Source organism: Anticarsia gemmatalis, chromosome Z (genome assembly GCF_050436995.1).
Source record: "Anticarsia gemmatalis isolate Benzon Research Colony breed Stoneville strain chromosome Z, ilAntGemm2 primary, whole genome shotgun sequence".
Classification (NCBI taxonomy): Eukaryota; Metazoa; Arthropoda; class Insecta; order Lepidoptera; family Erebidae; genus Anticarsia; species Anticarsia gemmatalis.
Window position 1 is genome coordinate 8,317,094 of NC_134776.1, and position 26,673 is coordinate 8,343,766.

Here is a 26,673-nt window from a genome sequence, read left to right on the forward strand (position 1 = left end):
AATACGTCAGCCATCCTAACACAGACCTCGAAACACAACACATTATCACTAAATCACTGATCGACTGCATAGTATTTGTGAAATATGTGGATGATGCCGTACAACAATATGATTGTCAGCAATGACACCAAAAAGCACATGTTTACATAGTACGTTTGAGCACAGTCACTTGCTTACTTACAGTACGAAATAACATTGACACTTAAAGTTCATTCACAAAGATAGAAAGGGGTTACGGAGTCGTCGCAGCACGTTAGGATCGAGCTGGTATCGTAGCAGCCGGTAAATGCTGTTCTCCTCATCAAAATATAGAACCTGGCCGACAACATTTTGCTTTCCACTTCGTAGACATGCTCTTTCAAGCATTATATTACAAATTAACGGGGACAAAAGTATATCCTATATTTCTCTAAAATTTTAAAATATTAATTTCGGCCAATTGATTTAAGTATCTATGGAGAAGAGAGTGAAATAGATACATAAAATTAAAATAACGTTTAGTAAATAAATAACTTTATATTCGTTATGCATGTTAATAATGAATCCTAATGAGAGTAAGATTATGTGAATGCAGTGTCTGGTGTGTATTGGTTTTTGCATTAATATGACCGACACGATTATGATGTTCAATGCTCTGATAGGCTCACTTCAATCTTTTAACTAATCAAAGAGCCAAACATGGTAAATGCTACGATCGCTTTAACGTTAAAACAATAGGCACTCATATAAATATAAAGTCTTGACGACGATTTATGAGTGGGGCTGATCTTTTATTGGAATAGTCAAATTTATCTGAGTAGTAGTCCGGAGCCAGCTCCGGGCTTGGCATATGGCTACTGACTCTCTCGCTAATAGATACAGGGATTTACACCATAAGCGGTGAGAAATATGTAAATTAATTATACTGTGATTAAACCCTGGGCAAGATTTTATAAAATTGGATTATCACTGTAATTTGTGTGGGATGAATAATATTTAACTGAAAAAGTTTCTGGTCGGAGTAAATATATAGTAACCAAGACGTGTTTTCGTAATATTATTTGTGATAACCAAATACTTTATGTGGGAACACTTTTGATAAAAGTTGAATGCGTGTTCAAGCTTCCCGGAACATGTAAGTATAATGAGTCGGTTCGCTATAGAACCGCTGAGGCAAAGGTCAGTTTCAGGTCGGTCCACGATCACAAGCCGACGGATAATCAATTCTAACATTTTCTTTAATAATTATGCACTATACTTATGAAATCCAGTGTGACATTTTATTTATTGCCGTAAACAATATAATTTGAGTACACCTTACGAATTTTAGATTTTTTAAAGAGATGTGGTTGGTTTTAACCAAGACTGATCAGTGATCATCAATTTAAAATAATATCTTGTGTAAAATTTTCAGACTATATTTTTGAAGCGTTATTGACAAATTCTGAAAATATTTGGTATGGAGTTTGTAGATATCTAGTTAAATATGCAGCAGCCTAGAAGCTTTTCTGATTGTTACATATTAATCGGATTTATTTGGATATAAGCTTATATCATTTTACAATATCAGAATATAAATATATTATATATATTATTTATAATATATATCGTGTAAAGTAAATTTAACTATGAGTCTATGAGGAAATCCAAAATCGCTGAGTCGGGGGATCTCTGGGGTTTTGGATCTCCGTCCTAATTTATACGTATATCAGCATTCAAGTATAATAAATGTATAATAAAATAAACTTACAATTTCGTAGGCGTCAACAGTGGTTGTCAACATATCAATTTTTTCCAGTTCCTCGCGCTGACGGATGGACCGGTTTAGATCCAATACGTAATTCTTTGAGAATGATTCCTGGACACAAAAGCAATATGTCAAAAAAATAAACTCTATGATTAGCAGGTAAGACGCAATAGTTTAAATAATAACTACAATAACTTGCGTTAGTTAAAAGATAGGTATGTCAATTTAGTCCACAGTTAAAGAGGTCCTTCAGATCATGTTTACGAGTTACCTCAATAACTATATAGTTTATATAAGAACAATAGATATACTTAAATTAAATGTATCAGAATAATAAAACATTTTAATTATTTATTTTTTCTTTGGGATCAGCCTACACTTTTGGGAAAAGGTGTGATATTATGTATATATAAAATGAAGGTACCATAGCGCGAAGGCTGGTGCGTTCTGGCTCATAATCGGTATGAGCTATAATACGACGCAAAATCAAACTATATTTAGTCAGACGCTGCATGGGTTTGACCATGATATCGGCTAGCTGCAAGCTGTAAAAGAATTTTAATCCATTTTAAATCAACCATATTACAAACAATCATTGTGACGTTGAATCAACAACTGATAGTATTCACTGTCTATTCATAATACTACTAAATATTAAGGGTAGATATTAACAAAACAGTATACTCTTTTGGCACTGTTTGATTGTGATGGTTCACTCAAGGTAAGATATCTTGTTGTAAATTGAGAAGAGAGGACGGTCTTACAAAAAAATACTACAAATTATTATGTTTTTATATGGCAAAATTTTTAAACGTTATGTTATAATAAACGGATTCTGACTCGCTCTTACCGGTTGCAGGCTTTCTGGGCATGACACCAAGTTAGGTAGGTCATAAAATCGGTGTTATTCGATAACGAACGCAAGTAGTCCAGGGCTTTGGTCTGTTCGCTAACGAACTTCTCATACGGGTGGAATAAGTCGCGGAATCGGCAAAAGCCAGGCGACATCAACTCCGTATTGAATCTGTGCAAAGTACATGAGAATGAACATGAATTACCATCATTTACTTAGTTTTTCATTCTTCATTTCATCTTCCAACATTAGTTCTAATATATTCAGTTTAGATAATATAACCACATGTATATTACGAAGTTATATTATCTAATTTACATTTTTAACAAATTACTTATCCGGCTGACAAAACTTTACACTACGTTATCGTAATCATTTTGATGATTCTGTTAAATGTGGACGTTAGTTTTTCTTCTAAATAAGAATAATTAAAGTTGGTTAGTCTTAAACTATGATAAGTTTCGGACCGTAAATATAGTTTGTTTTTCGGAGTATAAATGGTACATGTATATAAGCAAGATTCGAACTAGTGAAGTTTTCAGATGCCACTGGGAGGTAATTCATCAAACTGACGCACAAGATTTATGTGGCCTCAAGGTACCTACAAAAGATAGCGAAGATCTCATTTTGTTGTTTTATAACAGTGCAGTACTTTATGAACGACAAACTACGTATTGTAGTTTTATCTTTTCGTGGACGTATTAAACGCCTTAAGTGTATTTTTGATGAGTTGTAAGAATTAAACAATTAGTAAAAAATGAATGATTTATGTGATCAAGACACTTACGGTGTAGTGTTACAAGCGGCATCTTGCAACATAGGAAAGAGCGAGCTCTCCCAGAAGTATAGGCTGGCGTTCAACACATCGGGGATGTTTGTGAAGAGCCGCTCGGTATCAATATCGAGGAGTCTACCCATGTCTTGAAGAGCATGGGCAGTTGCCATAAAAACCTGAGGACAAAATCAATTACTTTACCTTTGCTGTATCACTACAATCGTTTACATGTAAGTCATATTTACTATATGACTGTACACTTGTGCCTAGTGTTATTATCATATAAGTTACGGTAAGATTATGCAGAATCTAAACAAGAATTTCTCAGAAATATCGAGCCGTTGTCATTACATTTTACAACACTTTTCATTATTATGTTACACGTACATTCGTACATATGTACAATATGTTTTCAAAGCTTTGGTTTATCACAATGATGAACAGCCCGTTAATTTTGTTTACTGAGGGCCCATGTTTATATCTCATTATCCAAATGAATACATATGTCACGATTGAGTTTTACCTTTGAGCTCGGGCCAGCGAAATAATTGAATACATAGAAAATGACCGCAGACGCGAACACTCGCCTAACGACAGTTTTGTTGACTTTTCGACCCCAGTAAAACAAAGTTACGTTATAATATGTGAGTGACGCCAATCATAATTATTATCTAAAAAATAAAGGCATTAAATATTACATTTTATGAAAGTTCCAGAAAACTGAAAAAAGATAAAATTACTTTTAATAACTTTCAGCTCAATTGTGCTTTCTTAAACACTAAGTTTAACCACAAACATTAAGATTAATTATTGAGGCTATAATTAATGGTAAGAATTAAAATTAGTAGGTAGTCTGATTCATTTCTTATTAAAGCTTTGAATAAATCGGAAATTTTAACGTTTAGTGCGAAGCTTGGCTAATCACATGATAACTGAAAGCTGAAATAAGTTTTATAAAGTAGGCCCCGCAGATTTACTTGGATTAAGTTAAGTTAAGCGTAACTCACTGTTAAGTTGATATCGAAATGGAAATTTAACTGAGTTTTAATTAGATTTTACTACATAGCGTCAAATATTTAATTCAATGCTATAAATGGTTCTTCATTCAGATTTAAATTTATATTGACCTCATTTACACGACTTAGGTAAAGCAGGTACGGGTATAATTACTATTGAACTCAATTCCATTTCCATCATCAGTAATTCTAGAGTTCCTTAATGAATGAGTGATGATAATTGTTATTTGACTTTATTTTGAATCTTATGTGCCACGCTTTCATAAAGGATCTTAATCCAAAAATCTTTTATCTGTAGCACAACTACAACACTATGTTGTAATCACTAGGATCCGTACATGAAGCATAAGTACGCAAGCAAGAGTTTCACGGCTGTATAAAGTATTAAGGTGATGTAAAGAGAGTGGGATATCGGCATTAGGGGCGAACCCGCGAACAACGTACTCGCGTATTCTATTACACGGTATGTTGCACACGACGACGGACCCGATTTCTTTGTTAAATGACTAGCTTAATTTAGTCTCGACGAAATTGCTGAGTCATTCAACGGAATAATTAAATAAAAAAGATTTAATAGTTTCAATAAGACAGGTATTCCGGTTATAAAAAAATCGGCTAATAGTACAGTATTATAAGTAGGTATTTTCCTTTTTGATATCAACAAGAGAATTAGCTTCAGAAAATAACACACAACACAGTTCATGATATTGTTATATTACGATGGCGCTTAAACATTTAGCATACGCGGTCGATTGTGGCTCGGACGCACTGGCACGCCGCGGTACCCAGGAGTATGAATCATTTCGTACCCTTATATCCGAACATCTCATAATAGCCGAGAACAGCGCGGACTCTATTAGCGCCTCGCCTAATCCTTTATGTTACGGTATCGGAGCGTAACCATGAAATCTCCGCTTCGGATTTGCTTTAGTTTATGAAATACTTTGAATTTTGACTAATTGTAATTTTTGACTGTACAAATTTAAACCATTAATATCAAGCCACTGGGCAAGGGTCTCCTCTCTCAACGAGGGTGGCTTTGGACCTTGAATCCATCACGCTGGCCAACTTGTTGGGGACTTTGCATGCAAGAACTGTGTAATATGATACGCAAGGTTATATCACGATGCATTTCTTCACCGTTAAATCAAGTGATAATCATCTCCATAACATAGGTAAGTAATAACAAATTGACTCGACTGCGTGATGACATAGAGAAGAAGTTATCTTGTCAAACATAAACTAAAATACGTCATTATATCATCAAGTCCCCTCTTGTCCTTTATCAGCATTGTTGAGGGCGCAGTACTGTGGAGTAGGGAAGTAACGGAGACTGATCGATTTCTTTACCGACAACCTTTACTCATAACTATGAGGTGTCTGGTAAATTACTTGGTAACCGTTTGAAAGCTAAAGCGTTGTAAAAAAGTAAATAGCAAACATTTTCTCGGTTTGAAAAGACTCGGTTTGCAAGTGAGTGTCGATATTAATGAATTGAAATCGGGAAACACGTTTTTGCAATAAAATGTCACGAGCAATGAAGCAATAACACTTATTGAGGAAGGTTATTCCTATAGAGTTAAGTATGTAAGACTGCTGAAAGAAAATATTTACTAGGAATCAGTCCCTAATTTGATTTTCTAGTCCGTTAAGATGGTGGTCAAAACATCACATACATACAACGTTTACTTTTTTGGCAGTGAAGTGAATGTTTCAGGAGTAAGTTAACCTTTACAAAACATACCTAAGCATTATTACATAGAGAAAAAAAAATGCGAAAGTGATTCTGTTTGTCTGTCTGTCTGTTACTTAATCACGCCTAAACTACTGAACCAATTTGCATGAAATTTGGTATAGACATAGGCTACTTTTTACCCCGGGAAAATGACGCATTCCCATGGGAAAATTCAGGTGGCGGACGAAGTCGCGGGTAAAAGCTAGTACATTATATTTGTTTGTGTATTTCATTAGTAAAACCCATCAGTTTGTGCTCCACGTTGTAATATTATACTTGATAAATTGACTTCATCGTTAAATCTCATTCCGTTTCTCTCGCGAAGGGCTAGGTAACTTTTTAAGCCCCATGCCCACCACGTACGATGCGAACTCAACTCCAACACAGTTCAGCTTATACTCTAGACTTTTAAGTGAACAAGTAGGTGTTCTGAGCACACACTTTCACATTTCTGCCAGTATTATTATCATTACAAATTAAAAATGTTAAATTCGACTGAACCTCCGAATAAATACCACGGTTTGATACAGTTATTTCATTTCTTAATGGACGAAATGGACTGATGAGGAAAATACTAAGATACAAAATATTTCAAAAGTTATCATAACCTGTTGTAATAGGGTTTAGATATTTAGAATCTTATTAGAGAAGGCCTCCATCTTAAAATATAAAACAAAAAGGTACTAAATATGAAGATGTTCAGGTATAAGTCGTTGTGGAATGCGCAGTCCACTCCGCTCGCAGCGGAGGGCGGTCTTCATTACTTACGAAAAAAATAATTATGGTAAGCTTTAGAGCCAACGCGAGAATGCTGCTGGAAAGTTTAAGACCGCTCTCTCCGTGGTAGGTAGCGCTCTTTGATGAAAAAAGAATCCAAAGTTATTTTTATTCGTTTTCACCGTTGGATGTAGGTACAAACGATCATTTATTATGGTACCTGTGCAGCTATGGTGAAGCATTAATCTTAATTTTTTGGACTGCGGCGTGAATGTTATGTATGTATAGGTACATACATTTATTAATTTTTTGTGTAAGGTTCGGGAGGTTCGTTTCAGTCCTTAAGGGATTTCCATTTCGTAGGTACTCGTGTGTAAAACCAACTGTAATTGTCATGTGGGAGATCGCATCGCGCGCCCGCGTAAGCCAATATTATTATTTCGTTAGGTTAGGGTACATCCAGGCTTTTACGTCCACAATACGGACATATAAGTAATTTAGAGTTTGCATGTTACATTCAGTTTGAACAGTTTGTAATGTATCGTTTGGTTCAACTCTATTGTTAACCGGCCTGATCTACAGTTTTTTTAACTATGGGTGAGAGGTTCGAAATTCACCATAGTTCTGTTCTGTTTCCAGGCTGTTTTTCAGTAAATGTTGATTCAATTCTTACAAATGAAGTCTAGTTATCAAATACAATAACGTACCGGTAACGTTAATTCTTATTGATTTCAATAAACATACATTGAAAAAAATACATTTCCTCATTTATTTGAGATAAATACTATGAAACGTATACATAAATTGTATTTGCATTCAGATTATAAGTACCGTGTACACTGAAGTTTTAACTGGATATGTATCATGTCCAGTTAATGCTTCAAAGTCGTCGGAAGTTTGTCTTGTCATACACCCGGAGTGGAAGGCTGAAACCGAACTACTCTCTCGTTAGAGGTTCATTATAGTGTCAGTCAAAGCTGACGTCGTGAGCTCGGGACGTTTGCTTGTGAAAAATTATATAATTTCTTGTCGTGGTATAATTAAAAAAGCACTTACTTCTACGATGGCTAGAAGGTGGCGAATATAATCGGCTTCAGTAGTGACAAGTTCGCGAATCACTGTCTGCCTCGCCTCTTCATTGGGTGGAAGCTCTGCGAACAATAAATATGATTATTATCTATTGAAGTAACACAGTTATATCGAAAACATAAACACAAAAAGTGGCCGTCAAGACATTACTAGCAATTGTAAATAGGAAACAACTTATGCATAACTTTCATCGAGTATATGTATACTACGAATAGAATAGACAGTCTGTGTAAAGGAAAATAGTTTTGTGTAGTATTATAAAAGTAATTTGTTTCTGCACAATATTAATTGAGTTGTGCTAAAAAAATCAGAAGATGTATTAAAAACTAATAAAGACGACGTGGCAGTTAAAAAGAGTATAAAAGAACAGTATGGACATATTCCGTATTAATTAATATGATGTTCCAGACGTCCGCCGAATATTACGATAATTTTATTGACGATATATTAATATCCACGACGACGTCGTAAAATCGTAAGTGGTTAACGAGAAGAGTTGTCGGTCAAAATAGTCGTTCAGACAGTGACACGGAAACGAATTTCACGATTCCAAGTTAGATACCAATAGTTTCTTCTTAATATTAATGTAATATTTTATATGAACTCATCTTGTTCTCTTAGTTCTGTTTTAAAATCATGAATTCCTTAAATAATAGCATAGATTTAAATTTAAAAGGTCATCACAAAATAGGAAATACAGATTTGAACGTTCCATTGCAATCTGTAAAATCGAATAAAAGTTGTGCGATAAAATCTCCACGCAATTGAAATGGCTCAATAGCGCGAGGTGTGGACCTAAAGCGGCGTGTACGGATTTTTTTATCCGTGGTCAGTCAGGCAGCGCAATCGCAATGATTGGATTGGACCGTGAAACTCGTGCTGAAAACGACCGGAGAAATAAATGGTGGGTCAAACACTCATAGAAACCATGATTACTAATTAATTTAGTCAGTTTCAAGTAAGCGCAGGCACTTATTCAAAGTTTTGAATTCCGTGTAACACTTAGTGACACCGATTCATTTTCATCTGTATCATTCAGTTTGTTAAATTATAATGTCTTCATAATTTAAAAACTATCCAAGTACAGCAAATTAAATATTTGTTATAATTATTTTTTTCACTGACCTGAAGGAAGCACGGTCTGAATGCAAACAATTGTTGAGAAGAAAATAATGAACAGCGTTTGTTGAAAGTCCTAACTTTCAAGAAAAATACAATATCAATTACAGAAATGCAGAAGTTTCGCGCTTTTTCAAACAGTATATTTTCTTGATGCAGATATGATTTTCACATTAACTCGTTAACATTTCTTCAAGGTATGGTACAAGAAAAAAGTTACGCGTATTTTCTTCTCAGGGCAATTATAAAAGTACTGTAGATAGGAAAAGTTTTAATAGTTTGTGTTAGCGTCGTATAAACGTATAGTTGGCCGGTCTTAAAACATTTTATTGGATTCTAAAATATAACAAATACTTACGAAACATGTTGCTTTCACACAAAACGACATTCATGTATTATAGCTATATTACAGCTGCACAGTAGTGCACAGTTTCGGTGAAATAAAGCAACCATCAATATTTCATTATGTTTTACAATATTGTTGGCATATAAATATATAGATAGATAGAGGCAAACACTATATCCAGAGTGTTTACCTCTTCTTATCTCAGTTGTTCTTATGTCAGGTGACTAAATATCAAAACTGATTAAACAAAACTACGCCTTATAATCATATTTATATAAAAAAGAAGAATCATTTTATAATGGCATACAAACAGAGAGTTGAATCAATCGATATAAAACACTAGATGAACTTCGCTTCTTTTTAAAAGCTTATAATTGATACAAATGGATTAATTCATTTGTGGCCATCAATTTATTAACACGTGCACCGCCGGCGTTTTCTGAGAGATTAATAGTTGAGCTCTACTTTAGAGAATGAAACGGAAAAATAAAAATAATAGATACTTGGGTTGTACTTAGTTTAATGCGGAATTGTTATTGTCAAAGCTTTTATTTACAATGCACTTAGATAAGAAGTACAGTATATTTTTGTACAAAAATATCGTACAATTCGAAATTCATTTACAAATTCTCATTTCTTGCGATTAAAAACTTTTGTAACTTTGAGTTTTCCGAACTAAACGACTAATAATCACATCTTTGAAATGTGTATAACTGTATCATTACATGGAAAACGTACCAGAATTCAAAAAATCATTATACTTAACAAGATATTGAACAATTATTAAAATTCGAACTCGAAAATACATTAGGTTATTTATATCCGGTCAAGTAAGTGATTCAAATAAGAAAGCATCTCATTTTAATACATCTGTAATGTAATCTGTTTAAGAAACGCTTTCGAAATACTTGAGTCGACAAACAAACAGCTCTTGTATTTACTAAAGAATCTATATTATGCAAAGCGGTGGGGGAATGTTCGTTCTGTGAGGATCTCATTGCGAGCGTCTCATCTCCATAAAGGTCCGCTCCGCAACTAAGCCCACAACAACACAATGAAAAGGATTTTTCCTGTAATAAACATGTTATAAGTGAACTCAAGTCGTTAACAATCCTGTTAGTTAACAATGAACCAAGTCAGACGGTTATATTCGAGTGTAGTTATTTTAGTACAGGTTGCTGGTACTGAGCATAATACAGGAATCAACCTTCCTACCAAGAAGCTATGAAGTTACACACATTTAAGTAAGTACCGACCAGAAATATTGTTCAGCGATTCCCGCATTCGCCCTCAAGTATTCAAATGATTCTTTACACAAGTGTTCCGTTTTTCAATTTTGGTACGGTACACTAATACGTATAAAAATGAATATGGCAGCCGTTCCGGCCTGAGAGCGGATTTCCGCTACCTAACTTGGTATTTATAGATGCTTGTGTTCGGGGACTGGGTAGGTACTACTCGGGCCAAAAGGGCGCGCTCCGTAAAAACTAAACTCATGTTTTATACGTTCTATTACAATACCATGGTATCAAATGTATAGTTATTAACCACATGCTATATTAAAAAGTTTTTATTTTGTTATGCTAATATTATGTTATTGTGATTACAGAAAATAAAAATAATGCTCTATTTTACTGGTTTAGAACCACTAATGAACTATTAACCATCTGTAACATATTAAATCAAAATCCATACCACTTGACCTGACATGGGCAGGTAATTCGGTCAACTTCCTTTCACTGCCCATGTTAGGCGCAAAAAATACTAAAATGAACTTATTACATTTCGTGGAACTTAAAATAGTCATAATTGTTGACAAAACCGAATGTATATACAACGGATGTTTATTGAACGTCATGAAAATACATTTATCGATCGTTACGCGAATCCGTAGGCAGATATGGACAGGTTACAACCAGTTATAGGTACTTGGAGGTTAGTAAATATACGGGCATGACAGTAGACCGCTATGATGGCTCATCGGACGACGGCGGTAGTGATTAAAAAATTTACAGTACACATTGCATTAGCTTGATTAGACCGTTGATAGAATGTAATAACCGTGGTAACAGAATGTTGTAGGGCTGCATTAAAGAGATGTATTGAGTGAGTCATCAAAGAGTTGTGCTAATTAAAGGGCCAGATTTCGTCTAAGTAATTTGAGGTGAGGTTTCGGATCCCTCGGCTACTGTCATAGTGTTTATTGAAAGGTTGATTGTTTAAAACTCTAAAATAAAAGCTTCAAAAGAACAGCATTTATAATAAAAAGCAATCACAGCATAACACCAACGAGTATACCCATAACCCATATGATGTACAGGTTTAAGAACATACGTTTAATCTGGTGATTTAGCGCTACTAATATTAAGACAGAGATAAAACAAAATATATATTATACCAAGAACCAAGAATAAGATACATTATTTAAAATATATTATTAGGATAATTATCACATAATGCGTTCGTGTTTCCCCGCGGATTCTACTAACTCGAGTCAGTGTTCACCGTCGTCATCCCGAGAGTGACATTTCCTTGAACTTAAGGCTGTTCACTCGCTACAGTTTTTTCTTAGAAAATGTTAAATTATGTGATTTCTGTGAAATAATTTGCGACATAGTTTCTTCGAAATTGTATGTATAGTTAATTTTTAAGCAGTAATCAATATAAATTAATTCCATTGTTATGTTTATTGTTCATTATTATTGATATAGTACATTACATGTTAGTATTAAATTTTTTAAAGACCAGGTTTGAACTGGTATATTAAAGTTAGAGTTTTAGAGCCCGCGTGATTGTATCGCAAGATTATCATAGTTGTGTTCAGATCGAGCCAATAGTGTGACGTGAAGGTTGCGTGCGGGCCTTTGTGTCTGTCCCTCGGCGTACTTAACACACTGCCTAACACAAGTATCAAGGGGCTCGGACCTTTTTGTAATCAAATTGAGATTCGTGCCGTTCATAATATCTAACGTGAATTTATATCTTTGTTCACATCTTTTACTACTTCAAACTTTTATTATTTACTCTTGGACGTAAGAGATAACATTACTAGATCGTTAATTACGATAATATACAGTATATCTTTGATCGTTAATTGGTTTTGGAGTTCATTTTTGTCCAAAAGTCACAAGTAGAAAAGAAGAAGTATTTCGCTTTCAACACGTACAATTTATGGCAAAAGGCGATGAAAAAATTATGCTGGAAGAGGAATACCACGGAAGCAAATTTTAATAAAAAAATCTGTTATCCTAAGTTTCTTCTTAGTGTTCTCCTCGCGTCGTCACACTAGACTTTCTCTAGTTCGATGTGGTTTTCACTAGCTGTTACAATTTACAGCTAACTATCTTAAAAAGTGCTGACACGTTTTATTACATATGTAAATATTGATTAAACATTACGATTTTAAATATATGCATTTGAACATTTAGTTTATTTTTAAACGTTAAACCAGCTTCAAGCCGCATTTCAACTTACTCGTACTGGTTACTATTGATTAAACAATTGTAAGAAACACTCTTCCAAATAATAAACTCAGTTATACACCTCAGTTCAGTTTGAAGAAATAGATGGTGCAGTATTTGTTACTGTTGTGTCCCAAACGCGATGATTGATGAGAGGCTCTCGCGGGAGGGGGACAGATTGCGGCGCACAGCTGCGCACCGCCCGGCTCTCCCTCGCTTAGTTTACTGTTTTTAATGTTCAGGTTAAGTCAGCGAGCGGCCAGTATACGACATAATGAAGGTATGGAGCCCAAAGCCCAGCTTCGAGAGCAGTTCGTGGAGCTGGCAGGTGTCAGCACAGGCGCGGCGCGTCGCGTGTCAGCCGCCTCGCGTGTTGCTAATCAACGTGATCGATGCCAAAAGCGAACAAAGATTGGTTTTTCAGTCAAACATCCAAAGTCAAAGCCTATGTTCGGCTATCGCAGTTACCAATGATATCAGGCGTAATCGAGGTTACACTGGTAGTCTTGTGGTGCCTGGGTTTATTTGTCAAATTCTGGTTGACCAACTTTATACAACTTTATTTAAAAACAAAAACCTTCTATTATATCAACAGTTAAAAAACCTTCAATATTAATTTGCTCTAAAAATACAATGAAAAAGAAAATAAAAACGGTTCTTTTGTTGTCAGAATTTAATGTTTACAATTGGTCTTCTTTAACAAAGATGAAACAACTCTACTCAGATCATTAAATGTCACGGTTGTAAGTAAACTGTATGTATGAATACAATTATTTATGTTTCATAAAGTCTAGTGGAGAGAAGACCCTAAAACCAATAAATAACAGGAGCGACTGGTAGTAAAGCGAGGCGCCGTTTCAAAATGACTTGAAATTAACGAACGGGTGATTCTGATTTGCGTCATTACGTATCGATTTAAAGAAACGAGTGAAGTGCAAATATTAATCAGACGAGGCGGTATTAAAGTGAATGATTGGGGCGGAGTCAGTAATGTCACGCTACGTGTCGTCATGTATGTATTGTGAACGGAGACTACAACTCTACATCGTATCCGTTTGTTCCGGATATTCCGGCGAGTAATTAACGAGATTAATTTTACTCTTACGATGGCTTATTTCTTTTTATTTACGGTATTAGTTATTAATGAACGTTATAATGATTTGTTTTTTGGAATTGCTTATGTTTTTATCCGTTTGTAAAATTGTGCAAGAGAAATGCTTTTGAAAACGAAAACCAGTCATAGTGTTAAGGATATTAAATAGGTACTTTCTTCAAGCTTCGCGTAACATGAGCATTGCGCTGATGATACGCGAAACTTTTGTAAAAAATTATAACCCTAACCATTTGCTCCACCCAGTTTAAGATGAAGTTGCTAATCTAAGAGCCGTGGAATCCATGAACCAACTGTACCGGTGCGTTTGTTCGTAGTGGAACAAGATTAGTTCTTGCTGCAGTACCAGTATTTGTAGAAAAATTTAAACACTAGGTAAATGTCTTTAAAACGATCATAATAAAACTTATTCGATATTATGCGCCGTAAAGCAATTTAAAGCTTTATAGCCAGGCTATAGGTTGGTTTAACATTGCAATTACAAAAACGACATAATTTGTCGGCACTTTGCATTAGTCGACCCTGCTGCCTTTTGCCGACGTTTCTGCGGCAAGCCGTCGCGTTTCGACGACGGTCCTCAACAAAACAATTGAAATAAGTCGTGTCAGAAACCTTTGCGGTGGCAAATGCGAGCTATATTTCATTCAACGTGTCAAAAAGTAGTCGTGGGATGGCCATTTCTCTTCCGTGCTTCTTCTTCTGTGAAAAAGTTTCCCGGCTTTAAATCACCTTGTTGTAATTACTCGGGTAATTCTCCGTTATTATAGTTATCAGTCATCCAAAACAATGGGCTTGTCTTTTAAGGTTCAAATTCAAACTGAAAGACAAATCGATTAATGATGTCGAAAGAATCTATTTACTCAAATCGCTCTGTCCTAATTTGTTTGTGAATTTTTTTACAGATCATATTACTTAAGCAGCATCGATTCATATCAACTTATACATTTGTAAAATTCCATTAAGTTTTACAAGTTTTGTGAGACTTTATTACACCATATATTATGTCCATATACCACATCATATAACTAGCGGTGACTTCATATTATAGGGTATATGAATACAAAGTAAGTAGCTAGCTTTGCTATTCTATCGGGAAATATGTTATTAGTTTTCGAGAACGAGGGGCTTGAGGAGATTCCGCTTCGTAACATGCTCGTTGACTGTTCAATTTTTCACTGACCTCTCAAATGTGCCAGGCGTGAACAAGTCCGATACAACACAAGGGTATTGTGTGTTTTTTTATAGTTTTTGTATATTTTGCTTCATCTCAAAGTGGAAAATAAGACTTAAAAATTACCTACTAAAAGTGATTGAATAATACAAATGCTCTATTTGTACACTTTTCAAATATCTCTAAGATCATAAGACGTCTATTTTTATGGCGCTGACAGGTGCTAGCATCGCAGCGAGTTACCGTTGTTACCCACTCACTGTTCAAGCGGACAGGCGATCAGTCATAACATATTCATATCTAATGTAACTTCAAATGCGTGTACTATTTTCAGTAAAGCGTTACCTTCATAATTCTTTCAAAAAAGAAACGAATGATTGGTTTTCTATTCACTGAAGAAAACTCAACTCTATGCATAAAAAAATACGGTTGTAAGTTAAAATATTATCATGGGTTCCAATATATTTTTAGTGGACGTATACTCTGGCGGGTCACGGATTCTAATCAATCGTGTCTGGGCATGTAAGTGTTCCTTCAAGATCTATTGATACTTTACAGTTTCAGGGAGCCATGAGACCTAAACATATTTTATGTGAGATATCAGAGGCAGTAAATACTTAAAACTCGCATTAGAAATTTACCTAGGAATAGACGCAAACGTTGTGATAGAAGCTTTTGATAAAAAACCTAGTTAGAAATGTTCGCAGTGGGTATACGAAGATTAGGTCCGCACGCTATGGGGGAACGAACTGCTTAATCCCTGCCGCAGTCTTCGTGTAAGTTTGTGTAGGGGGAGGGAAGACTACATAAATCCGCCTGTCATTTTGAAATGTCTACATGTGTAAAACTGTAATACAACAACCAGTTATTAGTGTATTTATGTAAATAATCATGGCACATGAGCCGCGCGCTACTATTCCAGCCGGGTATTTATGTAGGTATGTATCTTTTAATTTTACTTGGGTCGATGTTTGTCTATAAAGTAATAAGAAGTTTCTAATATCCGCGGGTACAACATCAGATTGAAAAGGTTCCCCTTTCTTTTAAAATATTGGACGATGTTTTTGATACGAAGAGTATAATGTGGTACATGGTTTCTAAAAGCTATAAGAAAATAATTTAACTTACGTTTCCACTCGTAGAAATCTTCAAGATTGGCGGGCTTCTCCGCCCACAGCAGGTAGGCGAAGGCCTGATCAGGGATGGTCGCGATGGCGAATCCCTTCAGCGCAGGAACACCGTTCCTTTGGAACTCAGCGAGATGTCGCTGGAGTTCATAGTTGGCCTAGAAAACGAGCATAATGAATTCCAATGTCGTAAAAATATTAAACAGTAAACTCGGTTAAGGACTCGATTTTCGGAGCTTTGTTTCCTAATCTTACTATTACTATTATTTACCAATTTCCATGAATCATGTTCTAACAGTTAAACTTCGACCATATATACTTGGTAAAGTATGTCGAAGTAAAACAGGTTAGAACTTTACAGGTTTCAAACATGACTTCTGATTTCCTTCAAAATGAAACGATTGTTATAAGATTACGACTATAATCAGTTAAGTTTGTAACAAGTAACAATATAACCAGTGGAACTGTATAGTGTACGGTACACGTTCAACTTGTAGGATCGGAATTTAATTCGGGTAATTCAATTATAAGTTGTAGCTTTGTACAAATACTTCACTATTATTTGACTGTAGTTATTATCACAGTATGAGTACGGGAAGCCTTGCATATCCACCTTTGGTATTATAGACCTACCGGCAAACTGGCCTTCTTTGCTCAGTATAAATTTCTTCGGAAGTTGCTTTATCTATTGGTGAAAAACTGCATGAATACCTAGTAGATGATTATTCATAGATTTTGGGTTTATTACCAATAGAGGCGATTTTATTATATAATATGTAGTGATATAAGATGTGTTGCATAAATCATTGTTATTCGTATCGTGCATTTTTGTATCACGATAGCTGAGGATTAGATTAAGGACCTGTTACACATGAATAAGGTAAGACGTATGCTCTAATAGGGGGAGAGTTACTTGTGATTACACTAACGGTGGCTGTTTTCCTCGCGTTCTTTACTCGTTACTTTATTTGGTGAAGTACTGATTTACTTACGCAGTGCAATAGACTTTTTGGTTTTTGTGTTGGTTTTATATAATTTACAATTTTAAGACGTTAAAATTTACTTAATTACCTTTGACAGTTGTGTTGACAGTGCAAAAATATAAAACTTATTTTACCAAAAGAAAGAAAAACACAAACTCTTAAATCAACGTTATGCAGATAAGGCAAAATATAATACAATAAGCAATTCAACCAAAACTATATCTATGTTTCACATCAATGGCGATAAACAGCAATAACATTAAACTACTACCCAACGACATGCGACAGCTTAAACCATTCGAAAATAATTCAATATGGCGGTTAGAGTGAACTTACCTTTATGTAACTATTGCATATTCATCGCATTTCTCTCACCATTTACTGTAGAGCTCACACCATAAATATACTCATAAAATAAACCCATCTATGTATTAACAGTATCTACCTACTAAGGGAAATTTTCCTTACTCACACAAAGAAACAATAGTCTTTTAATCTTAATGAAACCTTGTGATTCTTTCATTGTGATTCCGTTGTTATTTGACATCGGCACACGTCATGTACGAATTAAAAATACATCTCAGTAATGAAAAGAAAAAAGAGGACATTTTTTGCTCCAAACAAATATGTATGGATTACTTTTTACTGTTAAAAACGGTCCACTTTCGTTGTCTACGTATTGATCTCTTTCTGTTCACAAATAGTAATAAATTATCTTCGTATCAGAGCAAATTAGTTGCGATGACCTTTTAGAATTATAGGATGTTTGTTAAGAAAAGAAAAAAGAAAGTTTTGTACTAAGGAAAGTAATTTAGTAAACCCTATCTAGAAGATTTTTACATTTTTAAAGACGGAAGCCTAAAACATAAGTCGCCGAATTATATGATTTAATTTGTAAAACAAAAGAACATTCGATATAAAACACGTCGTAGAATCAATGTCATCTTTATGCGATTCATTATTTTAAGGAGTGTCGGAAAGAGGCTTCAGTTTTATAAGATAATGAAGAAACCGGCCCAGCGACACTTTGGTTGTTTAAATCCGCTCGACGGCTTCCAATTTTTTGGGCTCTTAAGAACAACTCGGGAAAGATCCTTCGGAAGTTATTTAATATCGAGAGTAACGCTAAACCACGCGCGATTTTCATTAAACGCGATCGAGTTCTAACTAGTGACATACTAATACCATATTAAGGTGACTTTATTGAAATGTTACTACGACAAGCATCTGATTAAGAATTAACAATTACACGCCAACTTTGGCAGTATCGAGCGAATTTTATTACACAATTCATTATTCTTGTAGTTACATTACATTATTTTTTTCAAATTCTTAATTTGTACTTATTATACAGCAAAGAAATTGCAATGGCAGGTTGTATTATATCCTTTACCTGTCTAATAAAAGAGCGCTGAAATAACAGAAGAATTGTAAATGACTGTTGTCCTCAAAGTAGTTTCATTGTGTCCACGCTACTCATTGTGATTATAAAGTAGCTTCAAAGTGAACTGCAACTATGTCTGAATAATATATAACATCGATTTCCGATTACTTGAACCATGACAAAGGCTACAGCTGTGTTAAATATGTATAATGTTTCCTTTTAACACTATTGTGAGCTTAGAAAAATAACTCTTTTATTACTGCATAGTCTCATTGCAAAACGAGTTTGTAGTCTGAATCACAAAACTCCGAAGGAAATTGAATATACCCCTAGGTGATTGCAGTTTTCGCTTTCTTTAATTTCGTACTTCGAACCGTGTAGTATCGGTAGTTAATCATCTATTAAAGATTATTTTGCAATGTAAGCTATAGTCCGACAAATTGGTAGACGACCGTGTATGCAAGCCTCTTAGCAAAGGTACACAACATTTAAAATTTGGATCCCTTATGCATGTTACATGTCTGTGGCCTGTTTAATACAGCTAATTTATTGTGGACATACAAAGAATTTTAAATTATAATCTAGATAAATCGTGCATGCCAAGACTCTCTACTAAGCTGTTGAGCTAACAAATAAAAATTTTATACCATACTAAAATGAAATATATCAAAAGAATGCGATAACATTTTCACTTCATTTATATGCAGCTCATCTGCAGGTAACTTATTCATATGAAGTTCATTTATCAAAAAAGAAATGACGAGTTCAGTAACACGTCGCTTGGAGTCGCGTGAACAGAGTGAACAGTACTGACACGTCCCCGGTGTATAACTATCTTTGTCTACACCCCGGTTGCTAATAAATTGCGAGGGGATGCGAGCCACATTTTTTCGAGCCCAATAGATAAATTTATAGATTAACAAAAAAGATTGATCATTGAAATCCTTAAACTTTACGAACTTAGTTTATTTATTAAGATTGCCTCTACATTGTATCAACAATCGTTTGGAGTAGTATTCATAAGAAAAGCAATTACTTGGGGATTGGAGTCTGTTATATCTTTGCACTGGTTGCGTTCCCGTTAACTTTCGGTAATACTCATTTCGATTGTGTTGCAGTTGCTAATAATGACAATGTTCCGTATTATCAATACAAAATACTTATTTAACTTCATGTTCATTATTTCAACGTAACTAAGTATTGTGTTTGTTACTCCCCGTAAAAGACATTTGCCTAACGAAAATAATCCTGAAACAATAACTTGTACAAGTCAAGTTAAAAAAAATATCAGTTCACTTTACTTGTAAAGCATAAACTTGTAAAATATTGAACTTCTGCCCAAATATATTCAACGTACAAAATTAGAGTACAACACTCTGGCCAATTCTTTAAATAGTTCGTAGCGTGCGCCGTAGCTTCTGCTACGCCGTAGCCAGTCGTAACTGGCAGTAACGACTTTCACTCTTGCAAGCTTAAAAACTTAATTTTATCAGTTTTATCAATTTATAAACCTAAGATAAAACATGTACAAATACATCATGGAAATTTTATGTACTGTTGTAATTTCATAGGTTGTTAAACTGCAACACTGTGGTCATAAGAAATACTGTCCTTCGAGCTCCCAAGAGTATCGTACGAACAAAACACTTGGAAAATGCATTGAATTACAAACTAGACTTAAAATTTACTGTTTACATTTAAAAGTGAGTGTACCCACGAGCTATTTCTAAAAATCCTATTGTTTCTACTAAACAATAATAAAATTGAACTTTCATTTGTCGTGTTATTATTGTTACTGTGAACACAAAGGGGACGCTTATTCATTATCAACTTATTTTAATTAAGCGAAAGCCGGACCGAACCGTGTTTTTATACGCATTATTATTTATTCAACGGTGACAAAAAGAGACCTGATCTGAAAAGTTATTACTTGATGTTTGGGCTATTTTCGGAAGGGCATTAATTTGGTGTGGCTTACGGTATAGTTGGCGGAACCGTGTACTGTGACCTTATAAGAGTGGCCTTTGTGTGACATTTGACTTACAAGCGCAGCGCAACGATGAGCCCTTACAACATCGATTGCAGTCAATAATCATTTTGATTAAAATTTGTAGTAATATTTCAAATAAAACTTTTGTCGATTTTTCAAGTTATAATATCCAGTTAACAGTGTCATCGCACCATTTTAAATTGCCTTCATATCTAGACAAACATTATTGCGATAAATAATATGTGCCTCGAGCTGTGGCATCGTATCGTTATTCCCAAATTATAACAATCATTAAACATTGCAAGGTTGAGCGGACAAGAAATCAGATTAAAAATATAACCAATTAGTACAAGCTTCGTAAATATTTTACGTTTAAAACTATTAACGTGATTTTATATTACATCAGTTGAGGAGGGCGAAATATTTAATAAAATTTTATACAAGTTTTAATAAACGTTTGCAGGTCGCTTTGTATATCGAGTACGTCTTAAACATGAGTCTTAATGTTCCCTGTTGTTGTTATGTTTAACAATCCCACACGTTTAATAGTTACAGCTTCGGGTTATTAGTCGTTACATTGACAATAATTTCGGTTTATAGATGCGTGTAATAGAATCTAAATTGAGTAGGTACGAGACGTTCGTGTCGATGAATATCACACAGTCATGTGATTGTGTTGTACACACAGCTTTGACACGTAACTTTTTACAAATAGCTGTTAATATATATTCAAACATCATTCCCTCTGAGAAATACTTTCGTCGTTTATAAATATTTTTAAGCAAGATACATATTTTAGCGAAACCTCTTACCTCTTCGAACGTGAGGCTATGAGCGCTCCATTTGTGAAATAAAATGCGTGTTGCCTGCCATTCGTGAGTCTATTGACATTTAAAATAATGACTGTTCACGTACCATAACACAAAACGCTAAAATATAAATAATGAGATGGAACAATAGATTAAACGGTTACCTACAGTTATACGATTGCTCTGTTTTAATTGCTTTTATACAGCGGGAAATGTTCAATTATATTTCGAAATGTTTGAATTTTTTAAGGAATATTTTTTTATGTGTATGCGTTCGATGTCTAAATTATGTTTCGAAATAATTATGTATGTAGCCGATATATTTTCAAGGAAAAATGAGTAAACCAAACGCATGTTCATATGCTTTTTGACCTTTATCTTGATGCTTTTGTCTTTCAGGAGCATTGTTCAGATTTCATCCACATTTGCAAATACCGATTGTAGCTATTCTTCCTCTTTATGTCGTAAAAGTGTTCCAAATTCTAACCCTACCTTTTCCCGTCACGGCCCCTATAACAAACATCAAACAACGACCCCGGTCGTTTGCCATTCCTTGTTATTTGCCTATTTACCAAATAACAACCGCGGCCGGCGACTACATCCTATACACTGTCAACTGATTCACTCCAATCGCAATCTTTTACTGAACTCCATTTAGGCGCACCAACCTTCTTTTAGTTCAATTATTTATACTGAATTCCTTTATTTGTATTCTTCAGGATACGAAAATCTTTTCCTCCCATATGAGTTTGGCAAAGAAACTTCGGATACGCAAAACTACCAGGCGCAGCGGATAATAAAAACGGTAAGCTGTTACATTTACGGTACGAGGAATACGAGCTCTGAATGTATTACAAATATAGTTAATAAACTATACTTGATGTATCGCACCCGAACTGAATTAATCCGACCGTTACAAAACTTTTCACGCAAGTCAAATATATTGAGAGTACGAGCAGTAAATAAAACATGATAACAGCTCTGTTATGGTAATTGAACAGTGCAAGTATTCCCAGTAGGTGTGGAGCAGAGCACTCAGTGGCACGGTGCCAGCTACCATCTAAAAGCAGTGCATAAGTTGGCAACCAACTCGCTCTCGATGACTGCTTCTACAACTAAACACATGCATGCACCTGTCATCGCTACATTTTAGAAAGGGCCATTTTGAAATTGATTACTAGTTAATTAGCCGCTTTTATCGATTTTATAAGGACAATTATGTTTAAAATGCACCTACATAATAAGTACATTAAGGCGTATTATTACAGCGAACGAACCAATTAAAATGATCGGTTCACACGCCAAGGGTGCACGTTAGACACGAGGCTCAGGCGTTATTTATCGACTCGCATTGACTTTGTTTCAAGATCATGTAAATAAATATGTAAAATTGATTCATTACTTTTTGTCAAATAGCAAAGTAAATTTATTTTTTCTTAATCATTGCAGAAAATTACAAGCTTTGTTAAATTATATGAACAGTAATAATTACTATATCTATTTCATATTAAAGTATCGAATATATAAAGCAACAAAAAGGTGTGAATAAAATAGCAACAAAATCTATTAAGCATCCACAAAAAGTTTATTACAACTATCTCTTGACTTGTGGATACTAGCGACATCTAATAGCTAAAAATGTATACGTAAAATACGACATGGAGACGTGCGTAGGCAATGTGTAAATAAACTTACTTCAGCGGGCACTACGCCACCGCCATCCCTTCCGGGAGGCGTACGGCCGGCGTGATGACCGGACATTTTACACTCTAACAATAATCCTTAGCTCAGACCTGTACAAAAATAGTTAATAACATTATTTCTATGTTTACATTAAAGATATAGATGAGAACGTAATAATATAGCCGTAATTAGATATAATAATGGACGTTTCATACAAAAAATTACGAACGCATTAATAAGATTTAAAGTATCGTATAGATTAATCAATAAATTCTTCAAATGACAAAATGACGTCACCGGTTAAACGTACAATCGTAATAAAGAAGAAAAAAAATACGACTCTCAATTTCTCTAGATCCTTTGAGTTAACATCGACAAGTCATTTGGCAACACCTTGTTTTTGTAAGAGACAGAGCATTGAACGAGTACCCTTTATCTTATGCAGTATAACAAAGTTTTACATCTCCGACTCTGTATTTTCATTAGTTTGTGTATATTTTATTTGAGAGCGAAATGTAGAGTAAGTAATACAGATATGTATGAATTTAAAAGCTTAACGATGAGGCATGAGTACAGCTTTAGTGGCATCAAGATTATAGAGAACTAGCTGACCCGCGCAACTTCGCTTGCGTCACATAAGAGGGAATGGGCAATAATTTTCCCAGTTTTTGTAACATTTTTCGTTGCTACTCCGCTCCTAATGTTAAGCCGTGGTGTGACGTTAAAAAAGCCTTCCTCGATAAATGGTCTACTCAACGCAAAAATATTTTTTCAATTCGAACCAGTAGTTCCTGACATTAGCGCGTCCAAACAAACAAACAAACTTTTCAGCTTTATAATATTAGTGTAGATAGTATAGATAACTAGAGAGCCTAAACTTATTGCTCAGTTATAGGTACCGATCAGAACATTTAATAATGACCTAGTTTCGCATGCTTACTGGAGTTACCACGCGATGTTTCTTCTCTCAAGTTATACCGAGTAGAAGAAAATAGAGCCTTATTGTTTGGGCTTTAAATTCTTCAACGTAATTTACGAGCAGGTTAATAATCATCGCATTGTCGAAACTCTTTATCACTTAACGTCTGTTAGTTTTATTTGGCCGTTAATGATCTCAGAACCTTGCGAACTTGTTGTTTTAAGTTATTTGTAGCTCTACCTGTATTTTGTCTTAATTATATTCACGGTTTTATTTATTACTAATAACAAACAAGCACAGAGTATACATTACTATCGCGTTACAATAGTTTAATATCTCTATCAATGATCGTAGCAATTCAACGTCGTAGGTTTCCAGCGCGGCGTCACCATTTCAATTTAATTTGGACGACCGCGAGGCGGCGGCGACACGGAGACGTAGCGATACGAGTGTTGCGCCATTTGTTCATGTTTCACCTTTATTAATAGGTGGCACGTACGCGACATCAATTTCATCAACCCTTTAACACCTCAGTGGTAATGAATTCAGAGCTTTTGAGCCACAGTTTTAGAGGTGGATTTCGTTAATCTACGGCATGGATACAATGTTAAATATCAGATATGAAGTAGCCGCTCCATATTTGATTGATGAATACGAAGCTATTAAGAGCGTGAAATGCAAATATTAAGTGGTGCTATTAACCATAATTTGAATGAATGAATTGATATTTGTATTTCACGGCTTCACATTGTAAGCTTGTGCTTTCAGAAAGTTAGTGGCAGGCGTAGTCGACATGACTCCCCTTGTGACTGATTCGATTAGTCCCTTGACGTGCAAATCAAGTGGTGATTTGATTCCAGGCACCCGATGGAGTGGAAATTGATCGATGTGAACAGTCGAGCGATATTCATTGTCCGTGCCATTGATATTGTAACGTTGTGTTAACTCAATTTATTTAGTTTCTTTAAATTCTATTCTCGTATTTTACAAGCAATACAGATTTGCCTTTGTTGTCGATTCCTGGATGGGGCAAAGAGACATTAGGCTTTAGTACTATAATAGACTATTAGTCAGTATAAGTAATTATCAGAATATTTTAAAATGTGTCCCTGGATTTAGTAAATTTTCCGGTATGGGTATATCTCATTCACAACTGCCTACACATCGGTCTATAACAGGCGTAATTTTGTTAATATTCGTGAACGTTTAATGTGTAATATCTCCTTGTACCAGGAATAAAGATTTGTCTTCATTAGGTCGTAGAGTGCCGATGTTATGGCTCTTTTAATATGTCTGTATTAATTTCATAGCACCTTTTTTATTCGCCCGCTTCAGTTACAATTTATGGGTACAATTTATTCGTAATATTTTTAGGTTCTCGTTGGATTTATAATTTATGATACTCAATTTATTTTAAGTCTTAACATAAATCGGTTTCGATACTTTTACAAATAGAACTTCTAATAAAAATGTCGGTAAGTAAGCATTATTTTGAAAAATAAATAATATGCAAGGAAATAGTAGACGTAATTCAAATAAAATGGAGATAAATAGAATATTTGGTAAGTTTAGACTACATGATTAATATATTTCTTAACTTTTACTTATCAAGCTATTTTTTCCTAAAATAATTAATTGTTAAATAAATTTGAATTCGGTTTAAATTGAATCTATGGAATTTATATCAGAATTTGCCTGTCGTTTGTGCTAACGTGGTAAACAATGGGCCAGTTGCGGCCATCCATTTGTCAATGTCATATGAATTCATCTCACTATAACAATTATAACGCAGCCGGTAAATCTGTATTTATGCATAACAAATACGATAAGATGACGTATGAAGCTAAGGAAGTTTATAAGTTTCGTACAAAGTGACGCTTTCTTATCTCTGCTTAGCCCTATGGGGAAAAGGCGTGATTTTATGCTTGTACTAGCTGACCCGCGCAACTTCGCTTGCGTCACATAAGAGAGAATGGCAATAATCTTCCCCGTTTTAGTAACATTTTTCGTTACTACCCCGCCCCTGATGGTCGTAGCGAGATGATATATAGCCTATAGCCTTCCTCGAAAAATGGGCTATCTAACAGTGTAAGAATTTTTCTAATCGGACCAGTAGTTCCTGAGATTAGCGCGTTCAAACAAACAAACAAACAAACAAGCAAACTCTTCAGCTTTATTATATTATAGTATAGATAGTATATAGTATAGATGTAAATAAGATGAAACAACAAACAATACCAACCCCTACTAATAAGTATTATAAATGCAAAAATAACTTGTCTCTCCTTTATGGCTAAAGCGAAACGGATGAACTTTGATTGTGCAAACATAGTTTTAAAACCGAGAAAGGACGTTTTTTTCCAATATAGTAAGTTCCAACGGAACTATGTGAGTAATAAACCATATACCTATAATCATAGTTCACGCAGACGGAGTCGCGGGCAAGAGCTAGCAGAAAATGAAGGCGACCCAAAAATAGTTCAATACTCATCTTAAGATGATTAAGCTCATTAACAATTAAGCCTTAATTAAATTGAATTGGTCTTTGAACGAGTAATCAATTAGCTGAGATTTGAAGCACCGGGTAATTTAAAATAGGTAGTGGCACTTGTCTCACTCATTGCTTTTTAAACCATACAAAAGTTAAAGTTATTATATT

General features: G+C 34.7%; 1 protein-coding gene across 2 annotated transcripts in view; it reads right to left on the reverse strand.

Annotated features, from left to right (window-relative positions):
• The window catches only part of LOC142986394 (uncharacterized), a 59,880-nt gene that overhangs the window by 10,661 nt on the left and 22,546 nt on the right, over positions 1 to 26,673 (reverse strand). For both annotated transcript variants that reach the window (XM_076134877.1, XM_076134878.1), the window contains exons 5-10: positions 16,248 to 16,404; positions 7,879 to 7,973; positions 3,367 to 3,530; positions 2,577 to 2,750; positions 2,151 to 2,271; positions 1,730 to 1,837 (exon numbers count right to left, since the gene is read on the reverse strand). In XM_076134877.1, the coding sequence (XP_075990992.1) occupies positions 1,730 to 1,837; positions 2,151 to 2,271; positions 2,577 to 2,750; positions 3,367 to 3,530; positions 7,879 to 7,973; positions 16,248 to 16,404 (819 nt within the window). The remainder of the gene's footprint in view (positions 1 to 1,729; positions 1,838 to 2,150; positions 2,272 to 2,576; positions 2,751 to 3,366; positions 3,531 to 7,878; positions 7,974 to 16,247; positions 16,405 to 26,673) is intronic.